Source organism: Astatotilapia calliptera, chromosome 16 (assembly GCF_964374335.1).
Source record: "Astatotilapia calliptera chromosome 16, fAstCal68.1, whole genome shotgun sequence".
NCBI classification, from domain to species: domain Eukaryota; kingdom Metazoa; phylum Chordata; class Actinopteri; order Cichliformes; family Cichlidae; genus Astatotilapia; species Astatotilapia calliptera.
The window spans coordinates 19,879,273-19,903,791 of record NC_137437.1 but is presented as its reverse complement, the minus strand read 5'-3'; the positions used below and the strand labels follow the sequence as shown (position 1 = coordinate 19,903,791).

The following is a 24,519-nucleotide window of genomic DNA, read 5'->3' as shown; positions in this document are numbered from 1 at the left end:
ATTGACAGAAAGCTTATGCAGCAAGGCCAGGACTGGAGGGATGTGCTCATATTTCTTACTACCAGTCAGCAGTCTTGCTGCTGATTTCTGCACCATCTGCAGACGTAGGTATGGGAAGATTAATCCAGACGTGAAGTAATAAAGGTACACATAATTTTTTTTTCCTGATCATAAGAATGATAATCTTAGTTTTGTCACTGTTTAACAGCTTTAGCAGTTGTTAATCAGCCAACCTTGTTTGTCTCCAAGACAGTCAAGTAGATGCTATAGGGAATCCTGATATTTTACTGGAAGATATAGCTGTAAATCATCAGTATAGAAATGAAAGGCAATGTTATATCTCTTAATATTATTATTAAATGGAAAAAAGTGCAAAGACCCCCGAGGGACCCCACAAGAAACAGGGGCAGAGAATAAGAAAAACTGACACCTTAAGAGAAGAACTGAACCAGCTGTAACCTTAATGCCAACCCATTGTTAAATGCAAGCCAAAAGAATGTGAGTAACAGATCAGTGCTCACTGTCGACAAAGCCATTTCAAGTGCTGTGAACAGCTTCAACGTCTAGCCCCCAATAACTAAGTTGCCAGCTACCATCTTTTTAAAAATGAGGCTTCAAAACAGGATTTTAGTAGCTTTTAGGGGGTTTAGTCCATTTTTTATTTAGAGTCTATGGAAGTTACCTCATTAAAAGAATACCCCACAAGGTGGTGCTTTCTTCCAATACCTTATAGGTTTTTGATCAGGTTTATTTAGCCAAACTAAATGCTCAGTTTGTAGCTGCAAGTAATGAGTAGGATATGGCACAGCATGCTAACTTCTCTTGTGCAGTGGCCAATTTGCACCAGTGCCTCCTTTTTTGTGTTTTTCCAAAAACACAAAAAAATATATATTACAAAATACTTAAAATAAAAATATAAAAACTTGATTGTGCCACATCTGCAAATCCTGAAAGAAAAACAAAAGTTTCTACTGTGAACAACAGTGAACATCTATTACCTTGAATTTGTCAACTTCAGTCTTGGAGCAAGTGGCATGGTACGACAGAACCTGCAAAATGATGGCACAGTGTCACTCAGTGTACTTTTCAAACCCTTACCAGTAAGGCTCTACAAGACGCCCAGCTGTTGCTGCAGCTGAAAATACTGCCCGTTTGTACGTTTTAGTGGATCATCCAGATGATGACGGTAACACATCTGGAACAGCTTACAAGAGCTGCAATGTCAGCGCTGATTCCATCGCTCATTCCCCGAGAGAAATACTTTGCACAGGCCTGCAGTTGCTTATTTGATCATGTTTATTCAGTGCTACCAGACGCAGTGCATCAACATATTAGTTCACCCAGTGTCTCAATTCTGTTCTCTACTTGTCCTATTTGGAAACAGCAGTGCTAACTACCATAATGCACCTGAAAGCTCCCTATTGTAATCTAAGGACATGCTGTAAAGGCTGAATAGTGCTGAATGGCTTCATACCGCAGGGCAGATGAGGGATTGCTTTTCACTGCCTCTCATTAATTTTCAATAAAACCTTTGTGAGAAGGTTATCTACAAAGAGAGATCAGCACTTTTTTTTTAATGCGTACATTCTTCTGGAAATATGAGACAAAAAAGAGAAGCCAAGTACAAAAGACCACTGAGAGAGAATAAGTAGGAAGGGAGTTTACATTTTCCATGTAGCAGCTGTTGTTTGCTGTGACTTCTGGTTAAATGTGTTACCCCTGAGCATATGTTGATCGGAACGCAAAGTAAAGATGCCGTTATAGTGAATGAAACAGAAAAAATAATAATAAATAATAATAAATAATAAATACAGTAGGACTCACAAGCACAAATAAACACGTCAAGCAGTTTGCTTAGCAGTGTTTTTACAAATATAAGTGGATACACAAAAACGCGCTCTTACATCCAAAGCCACCGACTGCTTGGCCCAAGACTTTTTCACCTGGTCGTACATGATGGTGTTGTTGATGCCCAGTCCACAAAAGATCACAAATGCCTAAAAGGATAAAACAGAGAAACTCCCATGGTTTCCAAAATGTTTAGAGAATTGCTAATGCTGAAAAAAATACACAAGCAATTGTAATACCTCAAAAAGACGCTGGTCTGCGTCATCGAAGGGTTTCCCATCGAGCCTGTTCAGCACTTGGGCAACACCTGTTACACAAAATAAGTTTACCCATACCAACAGCATAGCAGTAATGCTTTAAGGTTGATACTGGCAGACTAGTATCAGGATCAATATTATGAATTATTAAAGAAAATTAAGGGAAGAGGCAACAATAGTGCACATAAATGTGGTTAAGAAACAAAAGTCTGCAGTGCAGCTATCTCCTGTGTTAAACATTTGGAAATCAGTGAAAACAGAAGAATAAAATGATTGTTTAATAGTGCTGAAGCTGCAAAATAGATAATGTTATCTTTGACCGAAAATCCAGTTATTCTCCACAACCCTGTAGTGGGGTTTAACAAAGCAGTCTTTCCTTTTTAGACCGCTTCTCTCATTGTCTAATCAAAACAGAAAGAACTCCGGTAATAAAGGAGAACATCCAATTAATACAGCAACTCTTATTTCCACATCATTACAATTTTTATTTATCTGCAGGAGGTGAAAGAAGCCTGTCAATGGGATTATGTGTTCATTTCAACGAATAGTGTGAAAAGAATTTACAATGCAACTATGATCAATTTTCATTTTGGTGCCATTAATTTTTAATGCATGGCAAACATTCTCTAAAATCTAATTTTGCTCCTTCTGTATTAAGCTTGTAATTTGTGATGAGTTGCAGCATAGACAAGCTAATTGGTTTAACGAGGCTATATTCCTAGTGCCACAAGTGTTTCATTTAAAAAAACACACACACACACACTATCACAATGATCACAGCACTAATACGGGTTTTTACGCAAACGACTTATGGTCTTGTGTGACTGTACCGTACAATTTATTCACTGCTCTGGTGGTGTCAAATTTTGCTTAGAGCTTCACAAAGAATTGGGCCAGACCTGAGCTGCAACCAGCTCAGCTCTACATTAATCCAGGAGGAATTACAGTGTATCAAAGAACTAACCTAAACTCAAAGTCATCTTCATCCAGTAACTGGCAATGTTACATTCTGTGAAGCAGCAACCAGAGCACTGTTAACCTATCCCTCTAAGAAAGCACATTTTAAGTCAAAGCTCCACTTGATTGGCTTAGAACAGCAATTATAATGCCAGTTTTTTATATACATTTACCTACAAGAAAGAGTTTCTGCTGGTCAAGAAGTTGAATGAATGAATATTTAAAGTTATCAAGAGTTGATATAGCCTTTATTCAAGAAACACACATCTGTAAGTCAGAAACTTTAAAACTTAAATGTTCCTGGGTAGGTAAAGTCTTTTCCAGTCCTGGAACTGGTAAAAGCAGGGGAGTGTCGGTTCTGATTCATAAAGCAGTTAGCTTTACTGAAACAAAAGTAATACCAGATAAGGAAGGTAGATTTATATTGGTTTATGGACAATTACTGGACACACCAATAATTTTATGTAATATCTATGCACCTAATGCGGACATACCCGCCTTTTTTCATAACCTGTCACAGTATCTTTTGGAATTAGAAGGTGCACAAATAGTGGTAGGAGGAGATTTTAATCAAATACTGGATCAAGACCTAGATAGATCACTTCCTAGGAGAGGCACAGAGAGTAAATCTGTAGTTGCCATAAGGCAGATGACCTCAGATTTGGGTCTGAATGATATTTGGCGGACAATGCATCCAGAAGGCGGGGAATATTCATTTTACTCTCCGCCTCATAATGTTTATACTAGAATCGACTACTTTCTTATTTCTGAAGCCTTAGTGAATAACTCTATAGATTCAAGTATTGGTAATATAGTAATTTCGGACCATGCGCCAATTTTTCTATGTCTTGGAAATATTTTACAGATTCCTCCAAGCCGCAGATGGCGTTTAAATGTGTCCTTAATTAAAGACTCTGGTTTTATTAAATTGATAAGAGATGAAATACAATTTTACAAACAGACAAATAATCGAGAGGACACTACATTGGCTACTTGGTGGGATGCTATGAAGGCATACTTAAGGGGGAGAATAATTTCTTACGCTTCCTTTAAAAAGAAGGCAGCTAACAAGAATATCATTACGTTAGAAGCCAAATTAAAGGCACTTGAGGCAGTACATTCCCATACAAAAGACAGAGTTACGTTGAATAAAATCGTTAAAGTTAAATATGAGTTGAATGTACTGTACAACAGAAAGGCAGAATACGCTTTATTTCGCATTAATCAAGCATATTGGGAAATGGGAGAAAAGCCGAGTCGTTTATTAGCATACCGTCTTAAACAGAAAGACAGTATGAACCATATCCCAGGCATACGACAATCAGATGGGGTTATTTCAACTTCTATTAGACATATAAATGATGGATTCAGGGCCTTTTACAATAATCTTTATTCTACGCAAGGTAGTTTAGATGAACAGAAATTCGAAGCATTTTTTACTGATTTAAACCTGCCACAGCTTTCTACTACTGACCAGCAGATTATAGATGCTCCAATTACAGTGGAGGAGATTACCCGTGCAATTAACAGTATGCCACTTAATAAAGCTCCAGGATTAGATGGGTTACCATTGGATTTCTATAGAGCATTTGAAGATATGTTAAGTCCCCTGTTGCTCGATGTTTATAATGAGGCGTTCAAAGTAGGCTCATTACCTCAGTCAATGCACTCTGGACTTATAACATTTATTCTTAAAACTGGGAAAGACCCTTTAGACCCAAGTGGTTACCGCCCTATATCTTTGCTGAATTCTGACCAAAAAATCTTGGCAAAGGTCTTAGCGGGCCGATTAAAAGCAATAATGGCGAAAATAATTCATGCAGACCAGTCTGGTTTTGTTCCAAACCGCTATGGTCCAGATAATATTAGGCGGTTGGTTAATTTGCTAAATTATGTATATGATTCAGTATATCCAACAGTGGCCCTATCGCTGGATGCTGCAAAAGCTTTTGATTGTGTTGAGTGGGATTATCTGTTTAAGACATTAGAAAAGTTCGGATTTGGTGATAATTTTATTAGGTGGATAAAGATATTATATGATTCGCCTTCAGCGCGAGTATTGACGAATGGGCTCATATCAGACCTATTCCTTTTACAGAGATCCACAAGACAGGGTTGTCCCCTTAGCCCCGGTCTCTTTGTAATTGCTATAGAGCCTCTGGCACAAAAACTGAGAAATAATGTAAATATATTTGGAATTTCGATGGGTAATAGTCAACATAAGCTTCTATTATATGCAGATGATATGTTGTTACTTATGACCCAGCCTGGGAAGTTAATTCCAGCCCTATTAGAATGTATAGAAAGCTTTACGCTGCTTTCAGGGTATCGTGTCAACTGGGATAAATCAGAGGCAATGCCTATGTCAGGACACTGCCCCCATACTTTATTTAAACAGTGGGAGTTTCGGTGGTCCGTGAATGGTTTGAGGTATTTGGGGATACAAATTACCTCGGATTACACTAAGATGGTTCAAGCAAATATGGAGCCAATGATTGAAAGAATAAAAATGGAATTTGGTAGATGGTCCAGAGTGTGTCTCACAATATGGGGTAAAATTAGTTGTATTAAGATGATGACTGCACCCATGATCTTTTATATTTTATCCAATATTCCATTACACATTCCAGATAAGTATTTCAAAGATCTAGACTTTTTGATCCGGCAGTTTCTTTGGGGTAGTTCACCACATCGTTTAAGTATTAGGAAACTTCAAGCGAGTGTAAAACAAGGAGGTTTTTCATTGCCTAATTTCCAATGGTATTATTGGGTGATGAACGTGAAACAACTTAGAGCTTGGTTACCTACTGCACCAGTTAAACCCATCTGGTCCCATATAGAGACGGAAGTTAATGGCGGTATTTCTCCTTGGAGGGAGCTGTTTGATACCAGTCATAAAACTACCCATCCTATAATTGCAAACGCGAAGACATTGTGGTGTAAATTACATAGGGCAGGTCGCTGGGACTTTATTAAATCACCTTCGGCAACCTTATGGGGGAATAAAAGAATTTTAATTGGAGGGACATCGGTTGACTGGCTACAGTGGCGTAAAGCAGGCATCCTTAATGTATCAGATTTATTTGACTGTGGGACTAAATGTTTTTTAAGCTTTGATAAAATTGTGGAGTTATATAAGTTGAAGCGTAATCAATTCTGGAGATATGTCCAAATACATAGTTCATTATCGAAGTGGCTGGGAACCCCCTTGAGTTGTCCTGTGGGCAGCCCTGTGGAAGTCCTGCTCTCAAGATCACCCTTGGGTAAAGGCATTACCTCTAAGATTTATCACTTATTGCAAGAACGGTCAGCTGACCCTCTCCTTAAAGTTAAGGGCTACTGGGCCCAGGACATGGCATTGGACATATCTTCAGTTGAATGGGATTCATGTTTTCAAAGTGTTAATACTATGTATAAAGAAACAGGCAGTAGATTTATTCAATTTAAGATAATCCATAGGTGGCATCGAACACCGCAACAATTGTATAAATGGAACCTGGCCTCTACGGACGAATGTTGGAGATGTGATGGTCAAAATGCCTCGATTTTACATATCTTATGGAGCTGTTCGGCACTTCGAGATTGGTGGGAAAATATAATGGAGGTAATTTTCAGTGTTTTAAAAAGGAGATTTGGTATCTCACCAAAACTGTCCATACTTGGTATAACCACAGAACTTTCTGATGGAGATTTTTCTAGTTATACAAAAAGATGGATTATTCTGGCTCTTACTACGGCCAAACGGGTCCTACTAAGACATTGGCGGAAAAAGAACCCCCCTCCCTATGAAGAGTGGCTAAAGACAACGGCTAAGTTGGCGTCTTATGAAAAAGTGACTTATGGTTTATTAGATAAATTGCATCAATATGATTGTATTAGGTCCCCCTTTACAAGCTGGCTTTCTGTAACTTGAAGAACAGAAGAGTAATGATAGAGTGGTGGTGTGGGGATTGGTGTGCGAAGAAAGAATCCGGTTGTTCAGTGATGACGCGACGAATCCTACTTCCGGGTCTAAAGTAGTCTGCGTTTAATATGGCTTTTGTGTTGTTAACATGTTTAATGTTATGTATTTTCTTCTATTTGATCTCAAAAAGCTCCTAAAACAGTCAGTGATCACTTTTGATCTCCCTCGGCTTTTATTACCGCTAATCATTTATTTAAGCTCAGTTTTTAAAACCTTAGGATGTAACTACAGCCCAGCCCATGCAGCAGTATATGAATGACTAGGGTTGCCAACCGTCCCTTAAAATACGGAATCGTCCCGTATTTCGAAACAAAAGTACACGTCCCGTATTGAGCTAATAAGGGACGCACTTTGTCCCGTAATACAGTGAGAATCAAAAGTAGTCTATAAATGTTTATGGAATTAACACTTTGTTTGAAAACATAATTCCCAGCCCCTCTCCTGCTTTGTGACCAATGAGCTGACAGCACACTTATGACAATTCGAGTATGACAATTCAGATTACCGCTCATCTCATTGGTCGAGGAAAGGTCGCTTGCGGAGAAAATACCGGAAGACAACAGATGACCACAACAAGAAGCATGGCCAACAGGGGAACAAACGCCGACTCTGCGGTGCAAGTCTCGGATGACAGTACACCTAAAGCTGGGCAAACACTGTGCGATTTTTTTCAGTCACGTTATTCAGCTCCTGCTCAAACTGCACGATTGACTCGCAGGGGTTAGAAGTTCGTATGTCACGATGTACTCTCACACTATACGGCCCGATGCTCTGATGCGACCTGAGTGCGCACACTGTGCCTCCATAACATGAAGGTTATAACAGAAAATCTGTCGCTCGCTCTCTCTGTCTTTCACTCACACAGACACACCACTACCATCAACTTTGCTAAATTGCTAATGAAAAACATGATCAGGCAGCTGTGATTGAGCACCAATGTAAATCCAACTATTTTCACGGTTGTTGTGGTCGTGATAATTTTGTGATGCCACATCGAAAAGGCTCGGATGAGCTTTCCAAAGTTCTACAAGTTGTGCCTCCATCGCTTGTGTCCAGATCACACGCTGCACAGCCGTGCTGCTCCATCTTTTACACCAACGTTTACGTTTGCGCGTGAGCAGTGTGAGCGCCTGTGGTGACACCCTCACGAGCGATTGATGATCGGGAGCTGGTCGTGAGGTGTTAATCACTTCTCGTTACCCCACGTATACTACACGACGCACAATGAAGGCCAAAATCGGTCCGATCACTCAAAAATCGGCTCAAAATGGGCCAAAAATCGCACAGTGTGAGCCCAGCATTAGAGCAGCAATGTTTGTTCCCCTCAGAGAAAGGGAAGAATGGGAAAAGCAAAACACCTGGCTGGAAAACGTTAATATGGGCATGTGCAGTGAATATCAGCGCTATGTGGCCAGAAGTGTGATAATATAATTTATTTTGTGTAATAAACAACTGCAAGGATAGATGATTACAACAAATTGATGACTAATACATAAAAGTAATACATAGATGAATAATGATGATGAGTTAAGATGCGTAATCATGGGAACAAGCGGGTTTACAAACAGGAGCAGCTGATTAGCATTAGAAAAGCTAAAATAATACCTCAACTGAAGCCAATTGTACTAAATGCACTAAATGTGCACTGTTACAAGAATATTTTTCTTTCTATTGTTTTCTATTATTTTAAGTTAAGCAGGACAGAGTGCTTTTAAAGAAAGATTTACTTATATTCTCAAAAGTTAAGCATGACAGGCTTCTGTTTAAGAAAGAGACCTGTTTTACTGTGTTAATGTTGTCATTTTGAGCTAAAAATAAATGGCTAAATGATCATTTGTTTCACATGTGTTCATATCACAAAGAATAGAATATGCATCTACTTAAATCAACTTCAAGTCAAATGGTTAAAAAAATAATTTCACACACAAAAAAAGAGCTAGAAAATTCACCACACTGGGAAGGGTGAAGACAACTGGGTCGCCCGGCCCTGGCCACGAGGTGTCCCTTATTTATTTTTCAGGGAGTTGGCAACCCTATGAATGACTAACCTCGTATTGTGGATGGATTATCTCAGTTGTTCTCCTGGCTGAAGTTTGGTCCTTTTACAGCATCCTGCCATGCGATTACATTTGTTCCTGACCACCGAGAACACTCACGGTAACTTTTATCGAGTGGAAAAAAAGTTAGCTTGTTTATATTATGCTAACGTAGCTGTGTCGCTAGCGGTCACGCAGCACATCATTATATACCAGCTAGCCCAACTTCAGTAACCCTACAAACGTCACTGCTGTTTAGTTTTCTGTCTTCATTTATGCTGGAAGTGATAACAGAGCTGTACGTTTTAATTTGTTTCCAAAACCCCGCAGTCAGGACATGCTATATTGTATTTAGATAGAAGCTAGCGAGCTAACTTCCTGCTAACTTCTAACTCCGTTAAATGTCATAAATTCCGTTTTCATGGATGCCTGGATGTTAAACTCAATTGTTACACCTGAGCAGAACGCTGATCATTTTATTAAAGATGAAAGACTTTAGACAGTTTTTCAACTCTCAGTAATGCCATATGATCGTTTGATATATGGACCTGCAGCGGAGTTTAGGCCCAGACACGGCTAGTGATGTCAGACTGAACAACCGGATAGGATAACTTTCCTTTGGGTTTTTTTTTTTGTTTTGTTTCTGTTGTTGTGTTTTGTTTTGTTTTGTTGTTGTTTGTTTTTGTTTGTTTGTTTTTTAAACTATTTATTTATGTAGTTATTCTTAAGTTCTGTTATTGAAGTTTAAAATGAAATAAATAAAAATTGTTGATGACAAAAAAAAAGAAGTTGAATGAAAAAAAGTTTTCCAATAATTTTCCTTATAATTTAGATTGAATTCCAGAGGTTATTCATTTTAGCTCCTGTAGAACATCCCAAAAAATAAATGAATAAATAAATAACTGTTAGGAGAAGGAGGCCTTTAGTGCTAAATGCTAAATGGAAACAAATGAACTGCTACAGTTTTAGATGCGGGGATAGCGCCTGTGCCGATTCTTTGTACCATAACAGATGTGTTTAAATCTTCTACCCAATGCAAAAATCCCAGAAAAGGTGGAAACAAGCAACAGTGCAGCAATGAGCGCTTGAGTCTATGGCAACTTTCTATAAAGTGGACTCATGTCAAGTCAGATTTATTTTTACAAAACAGTTTTTAAAAAAAACAGCTGATCCTGTAAGTGCGGCTGAAATAATAAAACAATATAAATCAAAAGCAATCAAAACGCAGTCTGGTTTAAAAGCCAAAGTATGAAAGTGGGTTTTCAAGCGGCTTTAAAAGTTTCTAATGTTGGGGAGATCCCGATGTGATGTGAAGAGGCAGTTTGTTACACAATTTAGGAGCAGCTTCTGTGAAGACCCAATCGGCTCCATGTTTTATTCTGAACCTCACGACAGCTAGGAGCATCTGTTCACCAGACCCCACCGGTAAAGTGGGAGCATGCAGGGGCAAACAATCAGTGAGGTACGCAGCACCAACCCAGGCAAACACTTAAAAACATCCATCCATCCATCCATCCATCCATCCATGTTCTTCCGCTTATCTGGGGCCAGGTCAGCAGCCTAAGCAGAGAAGCCCAGACCTCCCTCTCCCCAGCCACCTCCTCCAGCTTGTCCAGGGGAACACCAAGGCATTCCCAGGCCAGCCAAGAGATATAATCTCTCCAGCGTATCCTGGGACCGGTACAACATCCGCATCACTGCGGCCGCAGCACCAATCCGTCTGTCGATCTCCGGCTCCCTTCTCCTGTCACTCGGGAAAAAACTAAGAATAAAATCTTAAAATCAAGATTTAATTTTGAGAATCATCTGCATAAAAAGGAAGTGAGGGGCCACACTTTCTCATGATTGAACTTGGACCAAGAACAGACACCTGAGGAACCCCACATAAACTGAAACGCTTCTCCCAGTTAAATACAGGGATACTATGGAAATAAAGAATTTAGAAATTGGTCCAAAGTTGGGTAGAACTGTTGGGCTGTGGTTTTTGCATTTTAAGATTGAGAAGGTGCTACAAACGTGATTCAGACTTCAGACAAAACTACGCTGTCAAAACACATACTACACAAATAAATAGGTAGTGTACACAGTGTACTACATTAAAGGGACTAGGGATTTAAGTATAATAAAAAAAATGTTTTGTTCTCTCTGTTTATCTGGATAGCAAAATAATTGTTTTTTTTTTAAAAAGATATTCATTATATTCAGGAAAATAAATCATTAAAAATACCTGGTGAGCCATCTGCTTTTATTAAAGTCAGTTTCAATGATGCATAATATGCTAAGATGGATTTCACTAATCATTATTATTGTTAAAGTATTTATTTTGCTTATATTTTGAATGAGTCTGCTGGAACCTTGCGGATGACACAAGGGCTTTAATTTTTCTAGCTGAATGTAGCCTTGATATAAGAATTTCATCTTCTGCTGCTTTGTTTGTTTAATGGTTTTTCACTCCAGATCCTCAGGTGCCACCCACACACTGTGTTTCTTCCTCACTCTTTGTGTTCTTCTTCCTCTCCCCTCCCTGACAAATGCACTTACACCTACGCAAAGATGCACACAGGTCTTCACCAACCATCTGCACCAGATATGCTGATCACTTTGCACTCAAATAAAACTAATGGCTTCCCGCGTCAGATCTCAGTGGACTGAATAGAGCTGCTATCGTCGCTCCTCCTTGCAATATCCAGCGCCAAAGCCAGACGAGAGATCAATGATTTATCAGAGTGTCAGTGTGGTGTTAGCCTGGGGCTGATTCACAAACACAAAGCACGCTGCCAGAAGAAGGGAACCACCTCTAAGTGTGGCGTGATGGTGCAGCATGGAGTTAATCATGCAGTCTCGGCTGGACAAATTTTCAAGCCCTCCCCCTCTTATATTCTCTGCCTTATGCAGCAAAAAGGTGCATGCCTGTGCAGTATTAGTGGTAATGAAATTACTGCAATTGAACACAGCATGCAGCCAAAGGTATGTGGAATGTGGTGATGTTTTATGGCTTGACTTCTTGCTATTGGTTCCAGCTAGGGACCCTTCTACAAATGACTTTTAAAATGATATTTTAGGACATTTTGCATTCCTTTGTAGCAACATAAGCTATCCAGAACCTTAGTAAGTGCCTAAAGACATCCTTTAGTATCTAATGTCATTCAGCCACACCAGAAACTTTTAAACAGAAGAATTTGAGAATCTAGAAGATTTTTTGTGTATGAACTTACCAATAATTTGGTGGTTGCTGTTCCATATAGGGACACAAAGCACTGAGCGGATATGGAAGTCAGAGAACTGGTCTGCCTGCAAAAAGTGGGAGAATAAAACATTATAATTATTCTACATAAAATGTAAATAATAAATGTTTATTTACTTTATTTAAAATGTTTTCATTCTCTTATGTGATCAGTGTTTTGGGTTTTTCTCCTCATCAATATCATGAAAAAATGAGTGAAAAACCTGTTAAATTTGCTTGTAGTTATAATTATTCTTCATCTATACAGTGCAGTTTTTTTTGTTTTTTTTGCCTGTGCAGTTTAAAATAGTCCAAATATAAAACGTGAAACTGATGTACTGCACAGAAGTTTATAACTATAAGCCATAAGTCTATAGCTATTGCTGTAATAGTTCCGAATCACTTTCTTTAAAATCTCCACTTTGGGGCAAGGGCATGGACAGAGGATGTGCACTCAAATGCCTTTAAAACAGATTACAACTATTCTGAATGGCTACTGCATTAAACTGATGCATTTGAGACTGATTTTAAGAATATGATTTTATTGTAAGTGCGGCATTGACAGAATACTTCTGTTTGGAAGATCAAGTGCAGTATGCACACTCAGCTGGACACTAGCCAGACTTTTACCCGCCAGCTACACTCTCCATCACCGAAACCCAACGGAGTATTTCAGTTAGTGTGAAAGTGTCTTAAGTAGAGCATTTCCTGCAGTGCAATGAGAAAGAACAGCTTCGGAAAATGTACGTTTATGTGTGCAGAGAGCTATAAAGACATTTTCAAGAGGCTTCACCAGCTCAAAAAACTGGCAGCCAGTTTAATCTATATGAGCACTTCACTATTGTGTGAATCCAGGTTAAATGTTAAACTTAAATAAGTTGCTTAATGTGAAAATTATTAGGAAACCATCGTACATATACACAACATAGCCATGTATTTGTCCCAACAGATTGTCAATGTGGAGAACTGTAATGTCTTCAAGTGTCTGACGTAGAAAATTTGCTTCAGACCAGCTAACATGTGGCATCACATGACTGCTCACAATGCTGTGAAACTTTGAAAACAAAATCACTGTTTGCCACCTGTCCTACTTGGCAGTTTTGGCTCCCCTGCAACTTCCTTCTGTTTTTCAAGTTTTGAAACAGTGAGTTACAAGATATCTTTAGGACAGAGAAGTGATCAAAACAGGTTTATCCAAACAAAGCAGGGCCACGTGAAAAAGGCCAGAAGTGCACAAGGAAATGACTCTGAAGAGCACAGTGGGCAGATTTAAATCAGGTATGTTTTTATTGGTCTCAGCTTTTTGAATTCACGTTGTATATAATATATCACAATGCAAGACAATCACAGCAGGTGTATTTCATACAAGTCCCACAAATCATTTCACCTTTTTTTTTAAATCCTAGTGATGTGAACTTTAGGAAGTATGTTACTGTGTGGTTACCTCAGCATCAAAGCGAGGATCCTGATAGGCGTCACTAATGTTTACAGGCAGTCCTGTGGAAGCCACCAGCTCCGCAATGCTGTTATTGATGAGCCAGTCTGAGTAAGATGATTTCTCCATGCTGTCTTTGAAACTATGGTCAGAAAAAAAAACAAGATAGATGACAAAAGACTCAACCAGTTCTCAACCAGATTTGTTTAATTAGACTGTGTGAGATGAGGTGAGGATATGTGAAATGAATCCTTGTGACCTAAAGGTTCAAAGGTTCAGTCCCAAAAAACTGTTGTTCAGACCTTTAGAAACAAGCTGGCTTAGAGGGAAAGGTAATGTAGTTAAAACAACTTGTTTCAAGCCGGGGAACAAGCCAGTGTAGAATACATTTATAAAGGATTAACATGAACTTTGATTCACACATAGCTGCTCCAGCAGAGTCCAAGAATAAAACAGGGAGCTGGAAATGAGCACAGGTCAGACCCCCTTTATACGCATTTAGAAATGTTACAATAAGCAAACAATCTTATTTTTAGCTACTTGATTTTTAAAAAGTAATGAAAGTAATGAAAAGTTAAGCATACAGTATGAGCTATTTTCTGATTAGACGGTGCCCCCACTCTCTGCCAGACACCTGCATCACTATTCAGACTGTTTACATCTTATTGCAGGGTGCCATCACTGAGTTTTTACTTTCAAATACGCCAAAGTAAATGTTCAGTGTGGCTCATTTTGTCTTTTAAGGTTAGAAAAAAGACGGAACGACACAGATGTCAGATCTTTTGGATCCCTTTGATCTAGCGATACAGCTGTGTGTAGATGTGGAACCACAGCACAGCAGTAATAAACCACATGGGTGTGATGGCAATCTGCCTTACCTCCTGTTTCTTTTATTTTTACTATGTTTCTCTCCTAATTCTCTCTCTGTCTTCCTCGGTTCATCCCTCTCATAAAGGAACATTGTTCTTGTGGGAGTAGCTGGGGATTTTAGGCACATCAGAAATCTTACAGTATCCTCACCTTTTGTCACCGAATGCATTTATTTAATTACACACATAAATTTCACTAGCTCTCTTGTTACTGAGATGAGAGCCTTTAGGAAGAGGTGCTTCAGGAATTTGTGCAGTTTTATTTACAAACTGGCTTCATATTTAAAATGTGACAGTAGCAACACATATCGGAAAGGAGCGTGCAGTCAGAAAGAATACATTTCCCAGTCTAGCGGCTGAAAATTTCTTTCATCATCGCTAATTTTTTAATATTGGTATTTCTTGTGTTATGATATTTTTAAATTACTGTTATAGTTACTGTAACTACTGCCTCAAAGTGACCATATCAGTTACAGCAAGTGCAGGACTTGGGGGGATAATTTGTCTTCCTTTTCAGCCTTTTTTTTTTCATCCATAAACATCCTACGCAATATTAAACCTTTCTTTCTCCACTCAGCCATGCCTAGCTGTAGAGAGAAGCTGGAAAACCCAATTAAGCAGGGCTCCCACAGTATGCCTTCTATTCAGAATCCGCATATTACTCCCACAGCACTACATAATAGTCAAATTTTATACAGATTTTTTTGTCCTTGATGGACGCTCTGCAGCTTCAAAAAGGCTCTGTGCCAAATGCACAGGTGCCATGTTGCAGATATGACTATTTAATGAGAAGGGTAATGGTATGATGAGTGAGGAAATGGAAGGGAAAATTATGGAGGGGGGGTTGTATGAGGGGTTTTTTTTTTAATCAGGCCAAATGTTACCGAGGTGCTCTGAATGAAACATACCTGCTTTCAGTGTCTGCGCTACACTTAGGGGAGAGCAGCTCGAACGACTTGGTGAACTTCACAACCTGAAAGATGCAAAAGGGAAGAAATCACAACAGCTCATGGACATACAAAGTATTTACTGGGAAAAAAGGGGGAAAACAGAAAACAAAAAAACAAGAACGCACATGCGCAAATGCATTGACATATATGACAGGACAGCAGAGAGAAAAACAGTACCGGTGACTCAATGTCCTCCAGCAACTGAACAGAGCAGCGCTCGCACTTAAGCAGTGTCTGTGCACGGTGCATGATCTTCCTGACAATCTTCTCCAGGTCAGTCTGTTCTTCAAACAGGTCATTGACTACTTCCAGGAGTGCCTAAAGACCAGTGACAGAAAACGTTACCACTGGCATTATTCCCAACAATCAAAGGCTGAATAAAAAAAAAATTGGTCAACAGGTAATAGTGATGACCCTTTGAATAAAGATGTTTTGCCTCGCTCAGCTATTGAAACTTGATTATTATCATTATCTCTAAATCATAAACCAACAGCACGATATAATATGATTACTTTGCCCAATAAAAGAAAATTAGGCCCTTTATCTTAGCGAGTGCCAATCGAATTTAATACACAACCACATAAAAATCATGCGGTTTCTTCTCTACTCACTGAACTGTGCACTCATTATGTTCTCTTCCATCACAGATCAATGCCTGTGACATGAATTAGTGCATCTCTTAACGGTCCCTAAGAGATTTAGATCATGAACCAGGCCCCTTGCTGGATATGTGCCCATCCCCCTCCACAGGTCCACAGAAAATGTCCAGACAGGGCTGCATGCTGCTCTGAGATTCCCACTGCAGTGGCAACAAGTGGGCTGCTGCTGATCAATACTCAGCCTCAATGTCAGCATGAGGGTGGAGGAAGTACCGCTGATCCTAGGGGTAGGTGGGGATTATTATCTTGGTTGGCCCTGTTGCCCTTACCCGACTCCTGTCATACTCCTTCCTTGAGGCGGCAAATAGCTGGGCGTTGGAGATTGCAATACCACAGAAGGGCAGGTACATCTGCAGCACCTGTGGACATATTCAACAGATTTGCTGACTAAATAAAGCAACAGGTTTGAAGCGCTTGTTGAGATGAGACACATAGCCCCCACATTTAATCTTTGAAACTAAACTGTAAGACTTCATGAAACATCGTTTGAAGTAGGAGGTATGCCACAAATAACACATTATTGTTGTATAAAAAAATACAATATAATATTAAATCTCATTTGACTTATACGGACAGTTTGTTAGGTACACCTGTTCCACTGCTCATTAGCACAAATATCTAATCAGCCAATCACAAGGCAGCAAGTCAGTCCATTGGAATATGAAGACATGGGCAAAATGCCCTGCTGAATTTCAAACCGAGCATCAGAATGAGGAAGAAAGGTAATTTAAGTTTAAATGTGGCATTATTGTTATTGCCAGAAACTGCTCATCTACTGGTATTTTCCCACACAACCACCTCTAGGGTTTACAAAGAATGGTCCATAAAAGAGAAAATATCCAGTGAGCAGCAGTTCTCTGGTCAAAAATACCTTTTTGATATTAGACATGAGTGGAGAATAGCCAGATGGCTCGTAGCTGATAATTAGGCAACTCAGAATAGCACTCATTCCAACCACGTTAAGCAGAAGAGCATCTCTGAGCACACAACACACGGATACATACCAGATTTCACTCCTGTTAACTACGGAAGCTGAGGCTACAGTAAGACAACGTAAAAGCATGAATCCATCCTGTGATGGTTCAGTCTGGTTTTGATGGTTTAATGATGTGAGGGATATTTTTTGGCACGTTTTGGCCCCCTTAGTACTAACTGAACATTTAACATTTAACCAAAAGACAAAAGTTTTTGCTTGTTTGTAACTCTTCTCTTTTAGCATTAGGAAATTAAAACACAAGTAATATTTTCATCCAGGAAAAACTTAGCTGTTAAATTAAATTGGAACAAATAAGAAATGGCCTTTCATTGGTGTTATTACTTGCTAGGACAAATAAATCAATTCAACTGACATTTTACCATTTGACCAAATAGTCTGACTTACTGTGCCTTGGGCTCATAACATGAATTCCTTATTTCCCTCATATTTTCTTCACATAAATAATGTAATCACTTGATGTGGTCTGATTGCTGTAGCTAATATGTATGGTATGTATAACCTGAATTGTATTACTGGTTCAGAGTCAAACTACATTCCTTGCTTCCTTACCACAGTTGATTCATAATGAATATCAATACGCACCTTACCTGTATAGAAAGTGCAAAGCAGCGGCTGCAGTGCTACAAAAATATGTCTGTGATGTGAACGTGCGGCTTGAATTCTATATGACCGCAGTTCTCCAACAATGTGGCCTTATCGGTGTGACACTCAGCTCCATAACATTAAATCAATAGAATTTAGGTTGTGTGCTTCCTTGCGCTGCCTCTTTGTTTAGTTGTCAATCTTTAGCATCTGGCTGCTGTGTAAACAATACAATCAGCACAACAGACCCACCAATATTTACCAGCCTTCAGTGTGACCTGAGGGTAGGGACATTACAACAATACATGAATGGGAAGTTACTCAGCTGTCGCCACTGATACAAGGATATCGCTTTCATTTTTCAGAAATTATAATCTATCAGTTTCTCATCAGCTGCAAATGAACATGTGGAGAACACAATGCTAAAGCCTTCTGTGGAAAACTATACGCCTGTACCTGTGGCCTACATGGAAAGTATTCTTTTACGTTTACGTACACCGTCGGTTCACAGCACTTCTGCTGCCATGTGAGGTGATAATACCACCTGATGTTACCTACTGAAGTTCAAACCAAGCAACAGTCTTGGGAAGAAAGGTGATTTAAGTGACTTTGAATTTCTTGAACATGGCGGTGTTCTTTGTGCCAGATAGGCTCATCTGAGTTTTTTCAGAAACTGCTGATGGGATTTTTTTTTTTTTTTTTTTGATGCCAGAGGTCAAAGTAGGATGGCAACATTGCTTTGAGCTGATAGGAAGGCAGTGAGTAACTGCAACCAAGGTGTGCAGAAGAGCATCCCTGAATGCACAATACATTTAACCTTAAAGCCAATGAGCTTCAGTTGTAGATGACCACACCAGGTGCCACTGTTGGCTACGAAGAGGAGGCTGAGGCTACAATTGATACAAGCTCACCAAAAATGTTGCCTTCAGGTGGCAGGCAACATCCTGTCTTGTATTGACCATTCAGACTGGTAGTGGTAGTATAATGGTGTGGGGAATATTTTCTCTGCACAGTTTCTTTCCCTTATTACTAAATGAGCATTGTTTTAACTTTACAGCTTGCCTGAGTATTGCTATTGACTAAGGTAGTCCCTTTGAAGCCACAGTGCACCCATCTTCTGCTGGCTCCTGCTTAAGGTTAGTGGCATATCAGTAACTTCCTAGTCTGTATTACAGTGGTAGTGCTACTACTTTGAACCACTAATATAGCAGAAATTGATTGGGGATAATGTAGTGGTATCGAGTGTAGTGGTATCAAACCTATGTCCTGCTGGATCTGGAACTGCAAAGAAGGTCACTTTTTCTAGACCAAGGGTACCAAACATAAGGCCCGGGGGCCAGAATGAGCTTGCAAAAGACTGCAATCTGGCCCACTGGGCAGCTTTGGAAAATGTGAAGGGGGACCTCAATTTTAGTTTTATAGGTTTTTCTACTGATAAAGACCTGTCCCATGGTCAATCTTACTACAAAATTGCCAAAAGGTAATAGATAAACAATTAAATGACATACTTCTTGTTTCTTTCACTATCTATTTAGATTGTCAGTTCTTAAAACTGGACCATACCACAGCAGTGGGTTTCCAAAGATATTACCAATGACTTGCAGGTCAAACTACTGTAAGGTGGTCAATCCAAGGAGGTGTGCCTTTAGTTTACAACAGCAAAAACTGAAGCTGTTGTGTTTTCCTCTCAGGCTGTCCATCGTCTTGTATGACTGTAGCGTCTTTAGGTTACCGGCCTGGTATACATACTCAAGATCAAATTCGGGCTGTATGTGACCCATTACTTTGGCATCAATACTCTAGTGACTGAGGAGTAAATTAATGGGGGATTATTAATTAATATTCAAAATGGATAGAAATGCATAGATTTTAAAAAGATAGCCTGAAAGAAGTCAACTATGTCACTCATCTGTTGAAACTCTGCAGGGCAGAGTTATAGTCTTGTGTATTTATAATTATTGCGTTGCGTCAGTAAACGTTAAAGTGTAAATCCTCTGCTCTCCCATGTCCTGTTGGTGTGCATGTTATGATACATTAACTACATGTTAAGCCACTGTAATTAAAGACATATTTAATCATAACGTGACACGAAAACTTACTCAGTCATGCTAATGGGTAAATTAACTTTATGCACTTCATTCAGTCATTATACATAATCCAGTGTCTTATGCAACTGTTTTCAGATGCAGAAAACAGATGATGCTGAGCAATGAGTTCATACATAATGTATTTCAGCTGTCCTATGGAATTCTCTAATAATGATCTTCCAGAAAGGCAGTGGCCATCAATAGCCCCAGCAGGAGCAGATTCATTAATGAGCAGGACTTGGGGGATGTGGCTATGGATCTGCCTGTGGAACTAACAGGCATAGCCAAGAAAAGCACTGCTTGCTCTAATTACATTCTGTCAAGCAGGCCATTATACAAGGTTGCATTACAAACAAGACATTTTTTTGCCTAGAGACCTCTGGGCTGACCAGTAAAGAGCGGTTTAATAACAAAGCTAACTGGCCACCGCCTCAGGGACTGTCAGTTCCTCTAACCTCAGTGACTTCCTTCTCTGTAACTGGAATTTCAAATGAGAGAAATCAAGGGGAATTACACAGACAATACTTTTTGTCTCCATTTCTCTATGGATATCTTTTAAAGTTGCGCTTTAAAGCTTTGCATGTGTGAAAAGAGGAAACAGTTGTTGTTTTTAACGAGGTTTGTAGTCAGTGACAAAAAAGAAAATTTCTCCTCTTCCCTGACATTACATGGATCTTGATTTACAATAAGAAAAGAACTACAGATTCTTCACTTATCTTAAATAGAAAAATATATTAAATATATTCATTCAAGCAACAAGTAACTCACTGAGGCTGAAGTGCAGTTTGGGATAGAAAAATGGACTTTGTGTTCCATCAACCAGAAAGCTGATTTAGTGATTAAATCTACCCATAGAGGCATCAGGTGCACTCTATTAACATCAGTGTGCTGCCACTATATTTGGCAAGGTGGTTTACATATGCTAATTTCTTAACTGAGAAAATTAGAGTAATCAGTTATCATTAATAGTTTGGAATTCAGAATGGAAATGAATTTACTAATTAACCCTAGAGCATGATTTTGTATCCATTCAGAAATTTTGAAACATCCTTTTCTGGCCGCTTATACAACCAACATATTCCACCTGCCTGTGGAAATTAGTTCAGATGTTTTATTTGTTTTATTTTTATCTAAACTTTGATGGAATTAATAAGCAGGTTAATAACAAACTGTGAAATATGAGGATTTAAAAAGGAAGACATAAACTTAACTTAGTTCTCTCTTCACAGACAATGTAACTGTTATCCTCAGCTTTATTCTGCTTTGTTCACTGGAAGGACCCACACTCTTCTAGTTTTTACTCAATACTACACTTTCTGTACTTTAAAGGTTTGCACACTTTTTATTTGTCTGACACAAACACTGCTTTAATTTAATCTAGTACAGGTTCCACTGTTACCGACATGTTGACCTCAACAAGTCAGACATCCCCATCACAGGTTTTATTTTTTATTTTTTTTATATACTCATAGATTAGTTTGCATACAAAAGGTGAATGTAGCCAATGTCACATCACCCAGCATTTTGTAGAGTCGTATTCTGAAGCCTCTGATTATGAGTATTTGCCTATACTGCAGCAACTTGTCAGTCACATGTACATGTCTTAAATAGGGATGGACCAATCCGATATTAAGTATCGGTATCGGTCCGATACTGACCTAAATTACTGGATCAGATATCAGAAAGAAACAAAAAATGTAATCGATCCATTAAGTATCACAAAAGCATCTCACAAAACTTGCGACATGACGTAATCCAACTCATGACCTTAGCACGTCGGAGAAGTATGTCTCGCGTGATAGAGCGGCTGCGGTGTGCCAGACCTGTCGGTGGTCTCCCTGAGCATTTGGAGCCTTGCTATGTGCTTCCAAACCAGCATTTCCTCTCCGACAAAGCTATCCCAGAGAAGTAAAGCAAGTGTGTAAGTTCGTCTCGGAATGTTTGTAAAGCATTCCCACGTTAAGCTTAACAACCGATATATGGAGCAACTGCCTCTTCTTCTCTCCCTCCCTCTACTGTTGCTACTTGAAATCATGAAACTGATCAATGATCAACTGATCGGCTTTTCTGTCGCGACTCCCGTCTCTCTTGTTTGTTTTTGGCCCACTTTTGCCAGAAAGAGGAAACCAGCGGATGTTGCACTAAACAACAGCAGCGCGTTCAAGCTTGATAAGCTGTTGTTAGAACTTATTTAATATTACTTTCCACACCAGGATCCTTTTCTAAGTAGCTGACGGCTGGTAACTGTGCAGGGGCGGATCTAGCAAAGTTTTGCCAGGGGGCCAGGTAGGGCATTAACAGGGAAAAGGGGGCACAAAGAAATACTTTTCTTTCTTATTCTCATGTCTAGCTTTTAATAAATAATTTTCTGAATCTTACAACAAAAGTTTTTATCTGATGTAAAATGTATAGAAAAACAATTTTATTGATTATAAAATACACTATATCGGATTCATATCGGTATCGGCAGATATCCAAATTTATGGTATCGGTATCGGACATAAAAAAGCGGTATCGTGCCATCTCTAGTCTTAAAGTATAGCCTATGTTGATATTCTGGAACCATAATGTACCAAATAAGCATCTTGCTGCATAAAAAAGACTTGAAACTTGAAACTGTAACCATAAACTCATAGATGAGGTATTAAAGCAACTAAGAAGTATCATTTGATCCTAAACTTCTACACAAGTGGACTTTTGCAGGAGTCACATCCTGCTGGATGTTAGAAATAATGCAAGTTTAAGGCTTTTCAGACCTAGAATCTACATCCATCTTTTATATACAGTTTTTCTTCTCAGACTGACCTGGTGCAGCTCGCTCCCTTGCATATAAAAAAAAGTAATGTGCATATATTTAACACTGCTGTTGCCATCAAAGGTAGATAACACAGTGAATTGTTAAACCAAAGTCCCCAGAAAGCATAACAGAAGACTAATTTTAACCAAATATGATGACTGTTAGATAAACATGATCCAGTATTATTCCTGGAACATCAGAAGACAGTCGGATAAAGAACAGAATCAGACCTTTTGTTAAACATCTGAAAAAAATATTGAAGATTACATTTTTCTCATCAACTGCTTATTTAGTGGCTGGGGAGGCAGGTCTCCTTTTACTGTGTGTGGGTCACCCCTGTACAGTATACACATAGTTTAATACAGCAACATGCAAAGATTTAAGAGGATTTCTTGTGATAGTTCCCTGCTTTTGCTTTGCAATGAGCAATTCTGGTATGATGCACTCCTTACATTTGATTTGATCTGATATCCTCTAGGATTGTTTTTTTTGTTTTTTTTTAAATTAGGTGCCAAGCTGAAATTGTGTTCTTTGTTCTTTAGCTGCAGATTTACATTTGGAAATTGTATGAAAGTGGTTATTAACTGAAATGCTTTGAGCCAATTTGACTGGGAATTTGGCAGCCAGAGGGAGCACTGTGGTGAGGGGGGGACTGCTGTTTGACAATCAGCTCACACAGATGTTGAGATATACTGGCAGATGGAACCTACATGGGAGAATTAATAAAAGTTAATTCACAAGAATAACACATTTCACATCGGATGTATTACAAGGCATGCAAGACAAGAATCAAGAAAGTAATGCAAAATATAGAGATAGGAGGACGGGGTCAGTTTGCACTCTTAAATTAAGTCGGTAGCCAAATTCCTTTGCAGAAGATAATGAGACACAGCAATTATACATGGGCTGAACCATTTTCAGACTTGCCAAAGGTCTCAAATCTTGAATGACAGAACAGAACAAATTTAAGGCTGTTGGGATTTAAAACCAAGCATGTAATGTGTTCAAAATCCTGTAAATTTTCAGCACAATCATTTAAGGATAAACGTAAGCTTATGTCTCTAAAGGAATCTGCTTCGAAAGGTATGATAAATTTTCTTATTACAAGGTCTTCCATAAAAGCAGGGCTGCAGCTGTGCTGTACAGGGAGCTTGCTGTGTTCTCTGACACTCACATTGCATTTCATTACTAATTCAGCTGCAGCCATCCCAGGCATTAGTGTGATGTTAACGAAATGTGAAACATACTCAAAACAAGGGAAATGAAAAAAAGAATTCCTAATCTGCATCTATTATAAACAACGCATCGAGTCTGGAGATGTAATTTTGATGGCAGAGCAGCAGTGGAGGAAAAACATACGACAGATCATTTTTGCCACAGTGAAACCTGACGCTTAAATAAAAGCACAGCTAGCTTTGTGCTTTCATGTTTCATCTTTCCTCTCCTTTAGGGGCCCCTGCAATAAGAGAACAAGTCGCTGTATCGGCTTTTCACCGCCTTCCTGCTACGTCTATTCAAGCGCGCTGATGGACTCAACACGTGCTCCTCGTGTCTCTCTGACAAACGATCATTCACAAACAGAAGGCTATCTGGATCACTGTGGGAGATGTTGCTCCCCTGACAGCTGCTTGAAATTTAAATATTACATTAACTCACAGACAGCGATGGCTTTGTGCTGGGGCTGAAAACTTGACCAGTGTGTTTACTAACCGATGGAGTAATATCCTGGATGGTTCTCATCCAAGAGTCTGCTTTCGTCCTCTTGAATCATCTTTAAGTAACTTGGCTGCCCCAACACTGCCACAAATCCCATGGTGCTGCCGTTGGCAACCATTCAAAATCACACAAATGGTGTAGT

General features: G+C 39.1%; 1 protein-coding gene across 1 annotated transcript in view; it reads right to left on the bottom strand.

Moving 5' to 3' along the window:
• Positions 1-24,519, bottom strand: part of pde11a (phosphodiesterase 11a) — a 53,099-nt gene that overhangs the window by 22,593 nt on the left and 5,987 nt on the right. Inside the window, exons 3-10 of the mRNA XM_026145039.2 lie at positions 16,468-16,557; positions 15,717-15,857; positions 15,498-15,562; positions 13,730-13,862; positions 12,278-12,353; positions 2,088-2,155; positions 1,905-1,997; positions 999-1,049 (exon numbers count right to left, since the gene is read on the bottom strand). Coding sequence (XP_026000824.2) covers positions 999-1,049; positions 1,905-1,997; positions 2,088-2,155; positions 12,278-12,353; positions 13,730-13,862; positions 15,498-15,562; positions 15,717-15,857; positions 16,468-16,557 — 717 coding nt within the window. The remainder of the gene's footprint in view (positions 1-998; positions 1,050-1,904; positions 1,998-2,087; positions 2,156-12,277; positions 12,354-13,729; positions 13,863-15,497; positions 15,563-15,716; positions 15,858-16,467; positions 16,558-24,519) is intronic.